The sequence below is a fragment of the Gouania willdenowi genome, chromosome 6 (assembly GCF_900634775.1).
Source record: "Gouania willdenowi chromosome 6, fGouWil2.1, whole genome shotgun sequence".
Lineage (NCBI taxonomy): Eukaryota > Metazoa > Chordata > Actinopteri > Blenniiformes > Gobiesocidae > Gouania > Gouania willdenowi.
The window spans coordinates 54,467,277-54,482,671 of NC_041049.1; the positions used below are offsets into that span (position 1 = coordinate 54,467,277).

Sequence of the window (15,395 nt, forward strand, 5' to 3'; positions counted from 1 at the left end):
AAAAATTAATATTTTGGTTCTTAATTGACCGATCTTATGAAAAGTGACTCATTTGTTCCTCAATGAACTCACTGGGTTTCATCCATGTCAGATCTGAATTGCACATTTCATTGCAATTTTTCTGACAAATGGGGGTTCTCATACATTTGGACCTAATGTATGGTTGTTAATGGGAAATTTCTTCCAAGCCTTTAGTGTGAACAATGATCAGTTATCATCCAGATAACTAACAATATCTGGCAAAGAGGATATTTGGCATTTGGCAGAGGTTTGGTTCTCTGAGTTCTCTTGTTCCAATTTCTTTAACATTATTACTTTCTTCAAACACTATACACATATAATTCTGACTGTTTTACTTGTAAAATTATATAAAGACTATCTGGGATATTAATGTTGTTTGTGTTTTTTCCCCATGTTATTTATACCAGTGGTATAAATGTTATTTATTTATGTTTAATTTGAGTTAAATAAGAAGATAATGCGTGAATATTAATTGTTCAATTCAAGAAGATGAAATAAAATGACTTGCGTTAAATATTCAGTTGTGTTGTGTTCTACTTTTGGAAAAGCATGAACACGTATGAGTGAGGGGGTACTCATGGTATGACAAAAAGGCTCAAGGGGTACACAAGACAAGAAAGGTTGGGGACCACTGGTGTAAGAAATAAACACAAGGTTACTTTGCTTTGTTTCCATTAAACAATAAATGTTTTCATCACTTGTAATTCCCTCACACACTCGTTCACCACCTGTATTGTGACCAAATAAAAAAGAAGATGCAAAGATGATGTAATGTAATTGTTAAGGCACACAAACCAACACACTGGTACGTTACTTGTTTTGAAGAAAAAAAACTCTTTGAATTTGTCATTCTGTTTCTTTTGTGCCACCTGCAATCAATGTGTTTTTAAATGCTTTCATATTTGTAGCGCAGATCGCCTTTACTTCCCATTTAGCACGTGTGGGAGGGTGTGTGTGTTGTGTGTGTGGCCAAGTGGCGCTTTGGGTGTGTGTCCCATGCCAGTTTCACACACTGCAACACCATTCATCTCCATTTGTGTTGTACGTGTACCTCCCTCCTTGTGCTGGTGAGTGTGTACAGCCATCAAAGCCTGTAGACGTATAAATCATTGGTCGAGATTACGGCTTTTTTATTATTCATGATGCAGGCCTTTTATTGCCACTGATATTTATCTCTTTGCTATCTCCCCTGACCTGCAAGAGAAGGAGGGATGGGGAAGAAAGGTTGGGGGGAAAAAAGGAAGGATGAAAAAGTGTGCTGAAGGTGTGAGAGGTTTTAGCTGAGCTGCACATAAATAAATACGTTTGTTAAGTGGGTGCATGCGGTTGTGCATTTGTAAATGTGTTTCTTTCTGTTTTGTGGTATTATTTTTATGTTGATGGAGGTTTAAAATCCTCTAGGTCATTTGACGAGCGGTGGTTTCTAGACCTGCATGAGTTCCTCCTCTCTTATTCAGGAGACTTTTCCTTGTCTCAGTTAAAAAAAATGAAGGATTTTAGCTTGAGTTGTTGGTAACGCTGCGTTCACACCGGATGCGTCACGAAATGTCCGTTCGTCCAGATTACATACAAAGTCAATGGATTGATGCGTCCCAGATGCAAAATCTTTCTAGTGCGGCAGTGCGGTCCGATGCGCACGTCAAGAGCGCGCTCCCAATTTTACGCATATCTGCACACCCGCAAGAGTTGAAAATATTGACCAAAGCCAATCAGAGTCTTGGTTGACGATGACGTCAGGCCGTCAACACGGACACTGGTCTGTTCACCCATTCAACCATGGAGTAGAAGCTGTGTGTGACCACCTGGAGCTGTATGACAGCCTTTATAACTCGGACCGGACTAAGAAGGATTTGCCGTGGAGGAGGAGGTGGTAGTAGCAGGTAAAAGTTCTCTCTGTAGTTTTCATCTTTGAAAGTCAGCTCTGAGCTAGGATAGCATTAGCCGTTAATCACACCGGCTTTTTTCACTGCTGGTTTATGTTTATGAGAGGAGAAAAAGGAACGCAGCTCCTCGCTTCAGCAGGAAGTGAAACTCACCGAGTGGGATGTGTCACTGGTGGGCGGTGCTTTGCTACAGACGTGCGTATGATGCGAATGAGGACATTTTTTGATCCTGCGGACCCGGTGGTACGTTTCGTAAGGCAGATGCGTCCGGTGCCGCAGAAGACGCATTCTGTGTGAATGCAGCATAACACTTTCCTGTAGTTATTGTCCTAGTCTTTACTACGATCCTTTTTATATTTAGGTTGTATTCTCACATATTGCAAACAAAGACAGAATGTTTTTGATAATGATTAACATTTTTTTGTCAAAAACTGCATAAAGATGCCCTGAATGACTTAATGTAATCAGAACTCTTTGTTTTATTAAGGAAGGGAAACGTTAGAGTAAAAGAGCGAACATGATGGCAAATGAACTAATCAGAAAATATGGGAACCAGGGATGGAAATACTTGAAATGCAAACACATGCATGAGTTAAAAACCATTTAAATGTTGGGTTTAACAGACAAATCCTTTAAAAGCTACTCCGTCAATGCATAAAACTAAAGCATCACGCCAACACACTCTAGCCCAGCCACACAGAGTGAATCTGTTACAAAAATGACAATTTTCTCAAATATGGAATGATTTTTTTTATTTTTTTATTTTTTTTTAGCTTGGAACACATTTCAAACTGATATATGTCAATAGGATGTATCACAATAACAGTAAGTATAACACTAAACATAACTAAGTGGACCACATACCTGGGCATTAAGTGGTTCTCCTTGTGTTGTGTATATCTTTTATTTTGTGGCTTTTTATGATTTTTAGGCATGGATTACTATACTTCTCTTTAAATAAACCCTCTGGAAACCCTACATAACATCCTTCTTCCTAAATCAATCCTTTCCCTTTTCTTAATCTCAAATCCTCCCCTTGCCTTAATCTAACCATCTCTCCTCCCCAATCCTAAATTATCTGTCCTTTCCCCGAAAAAAAAAAAAAAACACTTATTTTTAGCACTTTATATTTTTTCTATATTTCATAATTCAAGTTTGGAATTTTTTTAGCATTTTTATTTTGTTTTATTTGAATCCTTTATTTTGAAATTGGTTTAGGGAGATTCTCCTGGACCTTTTAACGTTTCATTCTAACAGTGAGCTGCTGACTCCCTGTCCTCCTTTACCAGGTCCTCGATAGAGTTCTGCTTTTATCAGTAGTTTTACTCTGGGTTTAAATTTGATCTTTCCCCTTTAAATAAATACATAAAAAATAATAACAGGGGACCTTAATAAAATGTTGTGAAATACCTTCAAACTGTGACACAGGTTTGAAAGTTGTGTCCCACAGCACAAAAAGAATGTTAGAATTGTGTTAACATGCACACAAATAGAAGCATATAGTTTTTGTGTTTTTTTTTTTTTTCTTGATTGTCACGTTTCCCCGTGAGATTGTGTTGATCACACATATACATAATAACCTGGATGATCTACAAAGATTTAAGGACAATGTTTACAGTGATGTTGACATTCTTTGGAGTAAAAAAGAAGTCGGTTGATGAATGTGACCAAAACCTGCTCTGTGTGATATATCTGACTGAGTGACATATCTCACTGTGATTTTATCATGTGTGCTCAGTGTTTTTCCCCACGGTGTTTTTGCCTTAACCCACTCGTCTGCGGACGATGTCAGAACCCGACCAAAACGTCACATGAGCCTAGTCTCTGTAGGGTGGCTTTAAGCTCCACCATATCAAACCGAAAGAGCTAAGGTGAGACAGATAACATGCAGCTTAAAGATGCATCAGATATTTTAAGTGCATAAAAGTGTTTTTTATTAATGTCCTCACTAAATAAGATTGCCTTATTGTTACTACTGCCATAGGGATTTATTTCACGTGAGACACAAAATGAGATTTGCTTTCCTTGGATAATTTGGGAAATGGTGCTGTTTAGTGCACAATGTTATTAAAAGAAACGTGCCCAAAGATATACCTGTGGTGAACTATGTCAGCAAAATGAAGCAGAGTTGCTTCCCGAGGAGATTTGAACCACATTCTAAGCAAAGCCGAGTTTGAGCACCTCTGAGAAATAGATGAGGCGGCTGCTGTGTTTTTCAAACAACTATTAATGCACTGTATTTATCTCTCCCCGGGGCTAAATTAGCTTTCTAAATTATTTATTTTGCAAAGCAAATCAAAATGGATGTAATTCTAAACTAAGATCCCTGAATCTGGCCGACATGCATCGGATTGTGTCATTTTCAGATCTTCAGAATGATATTGAAATTGTCATTGAGCGTAAAGCTGCAGTCTGTAGCTTCTCCTGGGTTTTCATTTTGAAGCCTTTTTAGGTGTGCAGCAGAGAGTGTGAGGCTGACTGGTTTTTGTTTGCCTCCATCATCTGTCCCTCTGCACCACACAGGCGGGAAGTCTCGTGGAACTAAAGAGGAGCACATGTCACAGGTCAGGTTCTCTCTCACTGCACAGGTGGCAGCACATCTGTTGACACACACACACACACACACTCACACACACACACAAGCAGTAATTTTTAGGCCTATATAACACTTTTTACTGTCTTATTACAGCAAATTGTTCTTTTGGATATTTTGTCACAAAAAATAATATTTCATTAATATAAAAACATGTTTATTCATAATAAAACATTCAAGCACTCTAACTGCCGTCTCTCCAACTCAACACAATGAACTTTAATAAAGACAGTATTCCTTTACTGGCTGCGTATGGACTTCACATAATGAAAAACATTGATTTGAAGCATGTTTAGGTCGATATTAATCTTTGTCATCTGGGAGCCCGGATAGATTAGTACTGGAGCTATGTGAGGGATTACACTGCCATCTAGTGGACATGTCTGAAAAATTCACCTTTTTTTCCAAATAATTTTTATTTCCTTTTTCCAACGGTTTTATACAAATCACTTACATGTATACATTACATGTAAACAGAAAAGAAAACATAAACGGGAAAAAAGAAAAAAATCCTGCACACACTTGAAGCCTTATACAAAATAAATAACAAATTTACTTATCATTATAATAATTAATAAAGGGTTGCCAAATTGAGTAAAACATTTGTTCTTTTTTCCTTAAAGAATAATAATAATAATAAAAAAAAATATCACTTTTTTTTAAACCCGTTACTCAGATACTAGTTAAACTCCGGCGCGTCTCACCCTAATGCAACACTCGTATTTTCATAAAAACTAAATTTCATCCTTCTTTACTTTTTACAGAAGGATTCATTGTTGAAAACGTATTGGTCCAGATCAGTTGGATTGATTGAATGAGTAAAGTGACTAAAAGTGAGTAACAGGTGGCAAAAATGGTCCAAATGTGGCAAGAAAAAAGTAAAAAGTGACTAAAATGGGCCAAAAGCAGTGAGTGTCAAAAAAATAGACAAAAAAGAGGAAAGAGGTGGTATGTAATGGCAAAAGGTAGCTTAAATGAGCAAAATGTGACAAACAATAGTGAAAAGGGGCAAAAATGTGCAACAAAAAGAGGCAAAATGTAGAGAAAAAAGGAAACAATTGTTATTTATTGGGCAAAACGAAGCTTATTTGGATAAAAATTGAGCAAAAAAAAAAAAAAGGTTAAATAATGTACAAAAATTGGATAAAAGTGTCAAAGACAACTTGCAAAAATGGGCAAAAATTGAAATTTTTTTGCAAGAGGAAGCTAAAATCTGGAGAGAAAAAAATGTCAAATTTGTGTCAAAGGAAGTTGCAAAATGGCTAAAGAATAACGTAAAAAAATGGTTAAAAAAAGTTTTCCCTGTTAAAATTTTCTGCGGGAATAATTAAATTTAAGGCATAAAAAGCCACATGTTGAGTAACACTGACTTAATAACAGCTTTATCACGGTTTCAGTAAATGAATTAATGAATTAAAATAAATGAATGAATTTATTTTATTTAGTTTATTAATTCATTAAATGAATTAATAAACTAAATTGGGAGTCGATGGTTGCTCTACCCTTAGAACACCCTCACTTTTAAAATGTCTGCTCCACTCCTGCCGTGACTTTTGAAACAGAAACAGCTGTTTGGAAACAACTTGATATAATAATTGAAAACGTAACAAACAAACAAAAAAAATAATGCATGTGCTCCACTTGATATTACTTTTAGAATGGAAACAAGTTGTGTATTTCTGTGCATGCATGTTTTAGAAATAATTCATATTTCAAATGATCATTCATGCATTTGATATTTAAGATTTTTGTATTTTGTTCCTCCAAAATTGAAAAGATGTGGTCGGATGGCTTTGGTTAACTCTTGTGAATTCTTCTTGTTGTACTTGAAGAGTCGACCAGCAGATGTCAATGTTTCCTAAATAAACAATTTAAGATTTCTTAATACAGTACATGTGCTTTAAACAAGTCAGGGGCGGAGCCACAATATGAAATGTGTTGCACAGGTCAGCAAACTGTGCTGCAGGTAGTGGACGATAGGAAGAAATGTGTTCGCTCATTATTGCTTGTGTGTGTTTTGAAGACAAACTACTTTAATCAAATTACTAAACACGATTAAATGTCATTTATTGTGTTGACAAAAAAGTATAAAGAAAGAAGGAAAACTGTAATAGTTGGTTAGTTGGTTGATTGAATAATATTTATTAAGCTTTATAAATGCTTATTGGAGGGAATCTGAGCTTGTGGTGTTTAATTTCTTTCCTTCGGTGATGTCACGGGTTACAATTGAATAAAAATGCAGAAACAGACATCACTCTGTAACGATCGTGCTGGTCTCCACTTTGTATATTGTCTGGTAGCCGTCATCCCAGGCGTACAGCTCCTTATCTCCAGGGTGGTAATGAATGCTGCTATGACTGGTGTAGCGCTTTGGGAAGAACATCACAGGACTCTCCTCACTGCTCATAGATAGCACAAAATAAACTACTGTTAGTGGATGCCGAGGTGCAGTTTAAACCCAACATGCACATGGACAGGAAGTGTAAAAAAAAAAAAAGCCAACCTGTGGATGGTGTCATGGATGTCATAGAGACACTGTACGGTTGAACGTCCTCCATAGCGCGTGTTGTAAACTACATAAAGGGTTCCACAGATTAGGAAGGCTCCCTCTGCATCACGGCTGCGACATCGTGTATCCCAAGTGTAATCCACTGACAAAGTTGCTGATAAAAAAATCAATAAATACAAAGAAATACATTGCTGGGCTCCTCAACAAGTTGATAAATCACTAAGTCATTATCATACAAAGTAAAGGAGAGATCAAAGTATTTTAAACCACATGATCAGGGGTGTTAAACTCATTTAGATCAGGGGTCTGCAACCTGCGGCCCTGGAGCCTCATGTGGCTCTTTGACTCTTTTGCAATGGCTCCCTGAAGCTTTAAAATAAATAAATAAATAAATGAATTATTTCCTACAGAGGGTACTGGTGATTAATTACATTAACTTCAAATAAAATGATGATAAAACAATTGGTTAACCTAAAAATGAATAACTCTGCCACCGTCCTACTTCAGCTCCTGTAACATCTACAGACCATTAACTTTCCTAACACCTGTGGCTAACCTTCAGTTTTAAATCTCTGGTAAGATAACTTAAATAACAAAAAAGACTATTCTGGAAGAAAATACAGACTTTATTTGTGTGGGGAAAGATGTATTTAACTGCTAACATGCTATGTTGTAAGAAATTAGCATGTGTTGGAGTTGATAATGTGTTATCAAATTCAAGTTATTTTTGTAGCCCTTCAAATCCATTAACTCATAAAATTATTAAATTTGAACTGTATAGAATTGTATACGCTGTATTGAAGTCTTTTTTTTTTTTTTTTTCGGCTCCGGAAGGACTTTAATCCAGTCGCGATTAGGCAAAATGGCTCCTTTAAGAGTAAAGGTTGCAGACCCCTGTGTTAGATTATAAGTGAGCTGCAGATTGTAGGCGGGAAACCAGTTAAATCCACATTAATGTGCCCTAGTTTGCACTTTCATGTATAAATGATATGTAAAGGATGTGAGGCACTGACAATATCAGGGGAATAAGTGACAAATAAATAAACATGCGTCGCACGCATATATGCTCATAATCGATCTCAGTACGAGGTAAACTCAGACCGTGACACCGGAAACAAAACACTGCGTAATCACGCATCAGATCCCGCCCAGTTTTATCACAGGATCTCAGAATTCAGCAAAATATAGAAGGTAATTTGTGGGGGAATTTTTTACAAATTACTGACATGGCAGATTTGCACGGGATTAACATCACAGACATTCTCCGCAATGGTTACAAATCGCATGTGGTCCTTAGGTAAAACTAATCCCATGCGAATAGGGCTTTAGATAGATTTGTGAACAATATTTGTGAGAAAAAGGTCTTTTGTATTTATAGAAAATGTTTTAGATCTTTGAGTTCAGCTCATGAAAAATGGGAGCAAAAACAAAAAATAATAATGAGAAATAATTTCAGGAAAATTTGTAGTTGTTTTAGCAATTTCAGGTAAAAAAATTACGGCCATCATGTGAGCCCTGGAAAATATTGTGGAGTTTGATTGTATTTGGAAGGACTTTGATACCTACAACTTCATTACATTGATTCATGTTTTCTCAATCGTCTTTACTTTCTTCCGCAAACCGAGTCGGATGTTCCAAAGGGCAGGATTTGTCCCCAGGCCTAGAGATTGAGATGTGTGCACGAGATCACTATGTAGCATAAATACTTATTATTATTATTATTATTATTATTATTATTATTATTATTATTATTATTATTATTATTATTATTATTATTACCAGGTATGTCTACTTAAGGTTTCCCAGCAGTTACAATGGGGGAGGCTTGACGAAGTGTCCCAGTCTTGATTCAGATCAGAAATGGTATCCTACTAGGGATGTAACGATTCACTCAACTCCCGATACGATTCGATTCACGATACTGGGTTCACGATACGATTCTCTCACGATTTATTTTACAAAATGGGAATGTAGACAAATTTTTTTTTGGGAAAAAACTAGAAAATGCTGTATTATTTTCCTTTTATATTTCATTGTCAAAAGAATCCCTTGATAAACTATTCAAAACAATGCAATGTAACTAAAAATAAATCTTGAATGAAATAAATGAAGGAATAATAGAAATGAAAATGAAGCCTATTAATTTAAATTCTGGTTCTATAATAAACAATGCAAAACTGCATAATAGTTCTTTTTCTTTTTAAAAGTGCACCTGAAAATGTATTTTGTGCCTTAACAATTGGACTTAAAAAAAAACCCGTGATTACACTGATTTACGTCATATTTGTTTGGACCAGCAGAGGGCGCTGGTAACACAGTGGTCGGTTGGCATGCAGAAATTCTTGCAGTGAAGAAGAGAAGCTATGCTAGCAGACAGAGCTAACAGAAAAACGTGACTTTTACAGATATTCAAGTAATATTACAGATATTCTTTCGGTGCTAAAGGGGCAATGAATCATTTATTAACATATTTAAGAGTAGAAGGCGGCCAGAAAGAAAGTATTAGCAGACTCTGCCCGCCGCCTACACTTGTACACTTGCCATCTGCTGGTTAAAAAAAGTACTGCGATTAAATTTTCAGAAAATCGATATCAACCGTGATACCTATGAATCGATTTTTAACTGCCTTACGATTAATCGTTACATCCCTATATCCTACCTTTATCCAGTTTGGTGATGACCAGATTCTCTTCATACGCCGTGTCAACATGGATCACCCAAAGACCAAGTTCATCAACAGCAAAATCTAGGTATGTGTTGGGATTTAGGTCGTAGACAGGATGACGGCCTGCACCAGGGATGAGTGTGCTGTCTACCACAGTGCCGTTCAGCAGGTCCACCTTAGGGTCACAGAATCACACCCACGTTCAAAAAATCAACATTGATTGAGCTCAACTTTTTGAGTAAAAAAAGTCTTATCTTTATGACATAGGAAACTCTTGTTTCTACACACAAAAAAAATGCTGTTGGCTTTCTCTAATAAATAAACCAAGCCCAACCCCATGTTTCCATTAAATTTGAAGTAAGAAATAAATACTTTTCAGCATCAGGATGTCCATTACTAAAGAAACAAACCTTCAGTATCTGGTTGGGTGTATTTGCTTTGTGGTAGTAGAGGAATTTGTTGTACACTACATGACCGTTGCCCTGCCAGTGAAAGGGCAGCTGAAGCACCTTAGCTGGACGCATGGGTGTCCCCTCGATGAAGCTTTGGAGCGACATGTACTCCAGCACCGTGTTGTTACGGATTCCACTGAGGAAATAAACCTGACACAAACACAAGTGAAGAAAACATTTTACTGAAGATCACCGTAAATAATGACCTTTATCTGGGCTTATCTATGTATGTTAAATCTAGATTGGCATAATATTTGGATTTTGTTTTCATTTAAATTTAGCTGATTTAGTTTGTTTATTTGTCTCTTGTATGAACTGATGATATTTTGGGAATGTTTGCAATATCACATGCGATATCACACTTCCCACATGCCTATAAAAAAAGTGTTGTAACATTATTTAAGTCATTGGCCTCAGATACTGTAAATGTGACTGTGTATTTTCTAATTAAATGCAAACATTTTTTTACTCTAGTTTTCCATGGCTCTTGTTGTGGCTTATTTAATCTGCTGCCCAAAACACCTCCCCTACAGCGCGCGATTGGGAGCTGAAAGTTGACTTGGGAAAGCAGTGGTCGCCAAGACTACTTTAAAGCCAGACATAGTTCTCACTTTTGCAGCCTCCAAGCAGGTAGTTGGGGGCGACTGTGGCTCAGGTGGTAGAGTGGTCGTCTTCTGATTGAGAGGTTGTCTATACCTGATCCCAGTCTATACCTGTCTATATGCCGCAGTGTCCTTGGGCAAGACAATGAACCCTAAGTTGCTCCTGGTGGTCGACTAGCGCCTTGGATGGCAGCTCTGTCCTATTGGTGTGTGAATGTGAGTGTGAATGGGTGAATGAGCTGATATTGTAAAGTGCTTGGAGACTACTTCAGTGTGGGGATAAAGTGCTATATAAATCAAGTCTATTTACCATTCTCCTGGAACCTATTGTGCCTTGGTAGGCCCATGAGAGAAAGAGGGCAAAGTACTTTGAGCTAGTGGAGGAGTGCCAGAGCCATGGTTGGCGGTCAAGATGCCAATCGATCGAAGTGGGATGCCAAGGATTTCTGGCCCAGTCTCTCTGCAGGGCCTACAAGATGCTGGGTATTGCAGGGTCCAGACTGCAAAAGGGCCATCAAGTTAGCCACTGATGCAGCAGAAGTGGCATCAAGTTGGCTGTGGATCAGGAGAAGAGAGGAGTGGCACAACATGGGCAAAAGCTGGGGCTTGATCAACCATGGCCATGTCACCTGGGCAGAGGGTCTGATTGTTGAAAGCTCCAAAAACCCCTGAGATCCCAGGGGCACCATGAGGTGTATCCAAGAACTGTACCCGCTTGTTCCTATTTTCAGGGTTGCAGGGGTCTGCTGGTGCCTATCTCCAGCTCTCAATAGGCATTAGGTGGGGGTACACCTTGGACAGAGCACCAGTCCATCCCAGGGCAATACAGACAGACACACAACCACTCACACTCCCATTCACTCCTACGGACTATTTTTTAAAGACTCCAATCAACCTAACGGTCATGTTTTATGATTTTGGATTTTGGGAGGAAGCCGGAGGGTACGGAGGAAATCCACGCAGCACTGGGTGAACATGCAAACTCCACACAGAAAGGACCCAATTGTCCACCCCAGGGCTTGAACCCAGGACCAGGACATGCAAACCACTAAGCAGTATTTTCTAGTAAAATGCAAACATTTCTTACTCTAATTTTGCATGTATCTTTTGGTACAGTGAGTTAAAGTTGAAATTTAAATATTTTTGTCACGTAAAATGTTTAGGTTTTTGGCTTGTTTGTCTAATTTGAGACGGGTGAACCTTATTTTCAGGAAGATACTCACACTACGCACATTGCTGACTGAGCTTCAGATTTCAAATTCAATTATGCCATTGATTGTCTATTGGTGACTACCATCTCCCACACAGCAATATGCTTTAGAGTTTATGGTGATAATCTTACAGTTGCTTTACAATGCAAACATTAATGTAATATTATACATACAACCGTCAGACACAAACCTTCTCTGAACCTTCAGATGGATCCTTAAACCAGGAACCGTGGGCGTCTCCAGCCTTCTTCACAATCTTAACAGATTTGATCTGACTTAGAGCTGTGTTGCAGTCTGCAGATGAAGAAAAATAGATACTGTATATGCATGCATTCAGAATCAATAACAGTTCTTTTTTGTCTGTATCCTCAGACGGCTAAAATGATCCACCCCCACAGCCATGTAGAAAACTTACCTCTATTTATTTTAATCTTGGCTTTCTTTTTGAGCTGGTCTAACTCTGCAGCTTTGATCTGTTCTTCGAGCAGTGCCTCCTCCATCTCAATGTCAGACAGGATTGGAATTTTGTTTTCCAGGTATTCCAACTCTCTCTCTATCCGATCTACACGCATAGACACAGTGTCCACCTGGTTTCTCACTTCAGACCTAAAAAACAAACCAACAACCATTTAACATTGTGTCCATTCATGTAAATAACTGGATTGATTAAATAAGATTTCATTGAAAAACGAATGTTACATTAAGCTTACTTCAGGACATTGAGTGAGGAAACATAACCCCGGACTGCAGAGGACAGGTCATAAGTTTTCTGGGTGACAGTCATTGTATTTTGCTCACATTGATTCATTCGCTCCTGATTTTAGAGACAGAGAAAACAAAGAAAACTTAATTTAAAAAAGTTGAGAATAATGTACTCCACAGTACTACGCATCATTTTATAATTGGCAATGTAACAATTCATCTCAGAAAAATGTGAACAGAAGCGACATCTCACCTCAATCTGAACCAGTCTTCGCTGTAGGTACTGAATCATGAAGGCGTCTTGGGTTGAACTCTGACTCTGTATTGAGACCAAAGTCAGAGAAAGGAGAAAGCAAGGAAACGCTCCAGTTGCCATGCTTGATCCTGCTTTCAGTAAAACTTCTCTGAGCTTTCGGTAGCAGAAACTATTCTACTCAGTGTAAAAAAAAATCTTCTTCTGTATTCCTGAAGCCCCTCTTTGGTGTAGTGTGTTTACCTATCTAAGGTCTCTGACCCAATCAATTCTCAAAAGAATTCTGTGAAGAAAACAATGCCTGGTTCAAACTGCTGTATTTTTCTACTGCTGTACTGTCATCGTTTTCCCACTCTAACTCTTGTGTATTTTGGATCCATTTGAAACCCTCCCACTATCGCTTTCATCCTCCCTCTCACACCCTTCCCCTTTATGAATTTTCTACATTTGAGGTTTTGGAGAGAAAACGGCTATACGCAGAAAAAGGAGAAAAGGAGAAAGAAGCATTGGTCAAGTCTGCTGTTTTTTCTATCCAACATTTGTAATCTTCTCCAGATGGTTCACTGACACGTCCTCAAACCTCTCACACTGTAAGAGATCTGGCAGCTGGAAGCACTGACACAAGTATTGCTGCATCCTGAGTGGGAAAAGATGCCAAGAAAAATAAATACAATCCTAATTAATGCAATATTTGCAAATTCTTTCTTATCTATTAGCTTACAGTTTACATTCTTCCAGAACTTAACTTCGAAGGTTGCTTTGTATTTTCTTGGTAGCTAATTTTTGTCCTTTACAAAATATACATATGTGTTATACCACAACCATACGTTGAGGTGGTAGAGCTTGTGGAGTTTATATGAAAGGCATTTCAGCATCAGATGCATTTGTCTGTTGATGCATTCTTATCGATTTGATTCCAAAATCTACTCTCATACATATTTTTTATGTCAGTTCCCAAATTTTTGGACATCTTTAATCCCCATCTGGTGCTCTTTATACCCACCTTGTAATGTTTTTTGGCTTTTCGTGGAGAGATACAACATCTGGTTGTCAGTGTTTGCCAGTGAAGTGAATCTGCTTGATGCAATCCAAAAGGCTTTATGACCTGAAGTGTAAACACGGACTAAAAATGCTAGAACTTGCATCACATTTGGAAGTTAAAAAAAAGTGGCATGCACTTCTATGTTGTCTGGGTTTTAGTTCTTATTTCTATCTACCGGTACGTCAATAACACACATTTGTCGTAAGATGGCGCAAAGGGACTGCAGATGAAAACTGGGCCAACTGGTACATTCACAGAAAAGCTTAGTTATTGCACATTGTCCCTGCCTATATATAAATATTAAACCCACATCGTTTGGGGAGCTGCCTTAACCACAACACCATATTATAGGTTATAATCAACCCTTGCATGTGCTAAGTAAATATATCCTTCCGATAAATATTTCAGTGCACTCTAAACAATAAGGACCATGGTAATGGTCTGAAAACTGCCACATCTACAAAGTTATCACATCTCACATTGATTTAAGAACTAACAACTGGCCCCCTAAGAGCTGCAAATGCCACAAGCATCCCACAATACAAACATATTTTAAGAAGCCTAAACTACCAGTAGACTAATATCAAATGTCTACATTAATATAACTAAATAAGGTCTCATTTGTGAATGAGAATTTACATCTCCATGGGATTACTTTTCTAATTAAATTACAAAAAGGAAAGAGAAACACATTGACTTCTAAAGCCCCTGGTGCTCAAAGTACTTATACTAGGTCAAGAAATTGTAAGTATCTTAGTTTATATGCAGGCAGCCTCCAAGACTTGCCTCTCCATGTATTTCACCTCATGTCAGAAGTAATAATACATCAAATTAGCCCCTTCAAAATATGACTTTTGCCTGTATTTATAGGTTTGTTAACCCAAAAATGTCATCCATCAGTCTTTTTACCAACGTATCCTACTCATCAATGGTTGCAATGTGTTGTATACACGTCATTCTCTAGACAGATTGCTACTACATTTTTCTTGGATTTTATTGTCAAACCTTTTACCAATCCAATTTCATTCTTAAGAAATTGAATGGTCAAAGAAACTGGCTTCAAACTTTCAAAATCAGAAATGCAATTTAATGTGCATGTGATCAGATTACCTTTGACATTATTTTAATTTTGTCTTTGTTTTTACTTTCAACACACAATGCGCGCACCCATGCAGAACCAGAAAATGCTGATGAACTCATTGGCTGCCAGCCTTTTTCAGAACAGCTACTCCGCTCACTGCCAGCCATTTTAGAGCATTTTGACCCACAGAATATTTTGTACTATGACAATTCAAAATCCGAAACCAGATTCAGAAAAAATAGACTCTACTTTTATTAGAGAAAATATGTTTCTAAATTGTTTTGTTCTTCCATAATCAACAGTTGAATATAGGTAGTTTCACACAAAATGCCAGTTTCTGAGTAAAATACTGAGAAAAAAAGGCTTTTTTTGTTTTTTTTT

At 37.6% G+C, this 15,395-nt stretch overlaps 1 protein-coding gene across 1 annotated transcript; it reads right to left on the reverse strand.

The window, feature by feature from the left end:
- Nucleotides 1-6,547: 6,547 nt before the first annotated feature.
- Nucleotides 6,548-13,256, reverse strand: olfml1 (olfactomedin-like 1). The gene is made up of 8 exons (XM_028450313.1): nucleotides 12,892-13,256; nucleotides 12,647-12,750; nucleotides 12,352-12,542; nucleotides 12,127-12,230; nucleotides 10,082-10,273; nucleotides 9,666-9,846; nucleotides 7,001-7,160; nucleotides 6,548-6,896 (listed from the first exon to the last, which is right to left on the reverse strand). The coding sequence occupies exons 1-8, from the start codon at nucleotides 13,012-13,014 to the stop codon at nucleotides 6,749-6,751; spliced, it is 1,203 nt and encodes a 400-aa protein (XP_028306114.1). The 5' UTR covers nucleotides 13,015-13,256; the 3' UTR covers nucleotides 6,548-6,748.
- Nucleotides 13,257-15,395: the final 2,139 nt, after the last annotated feature.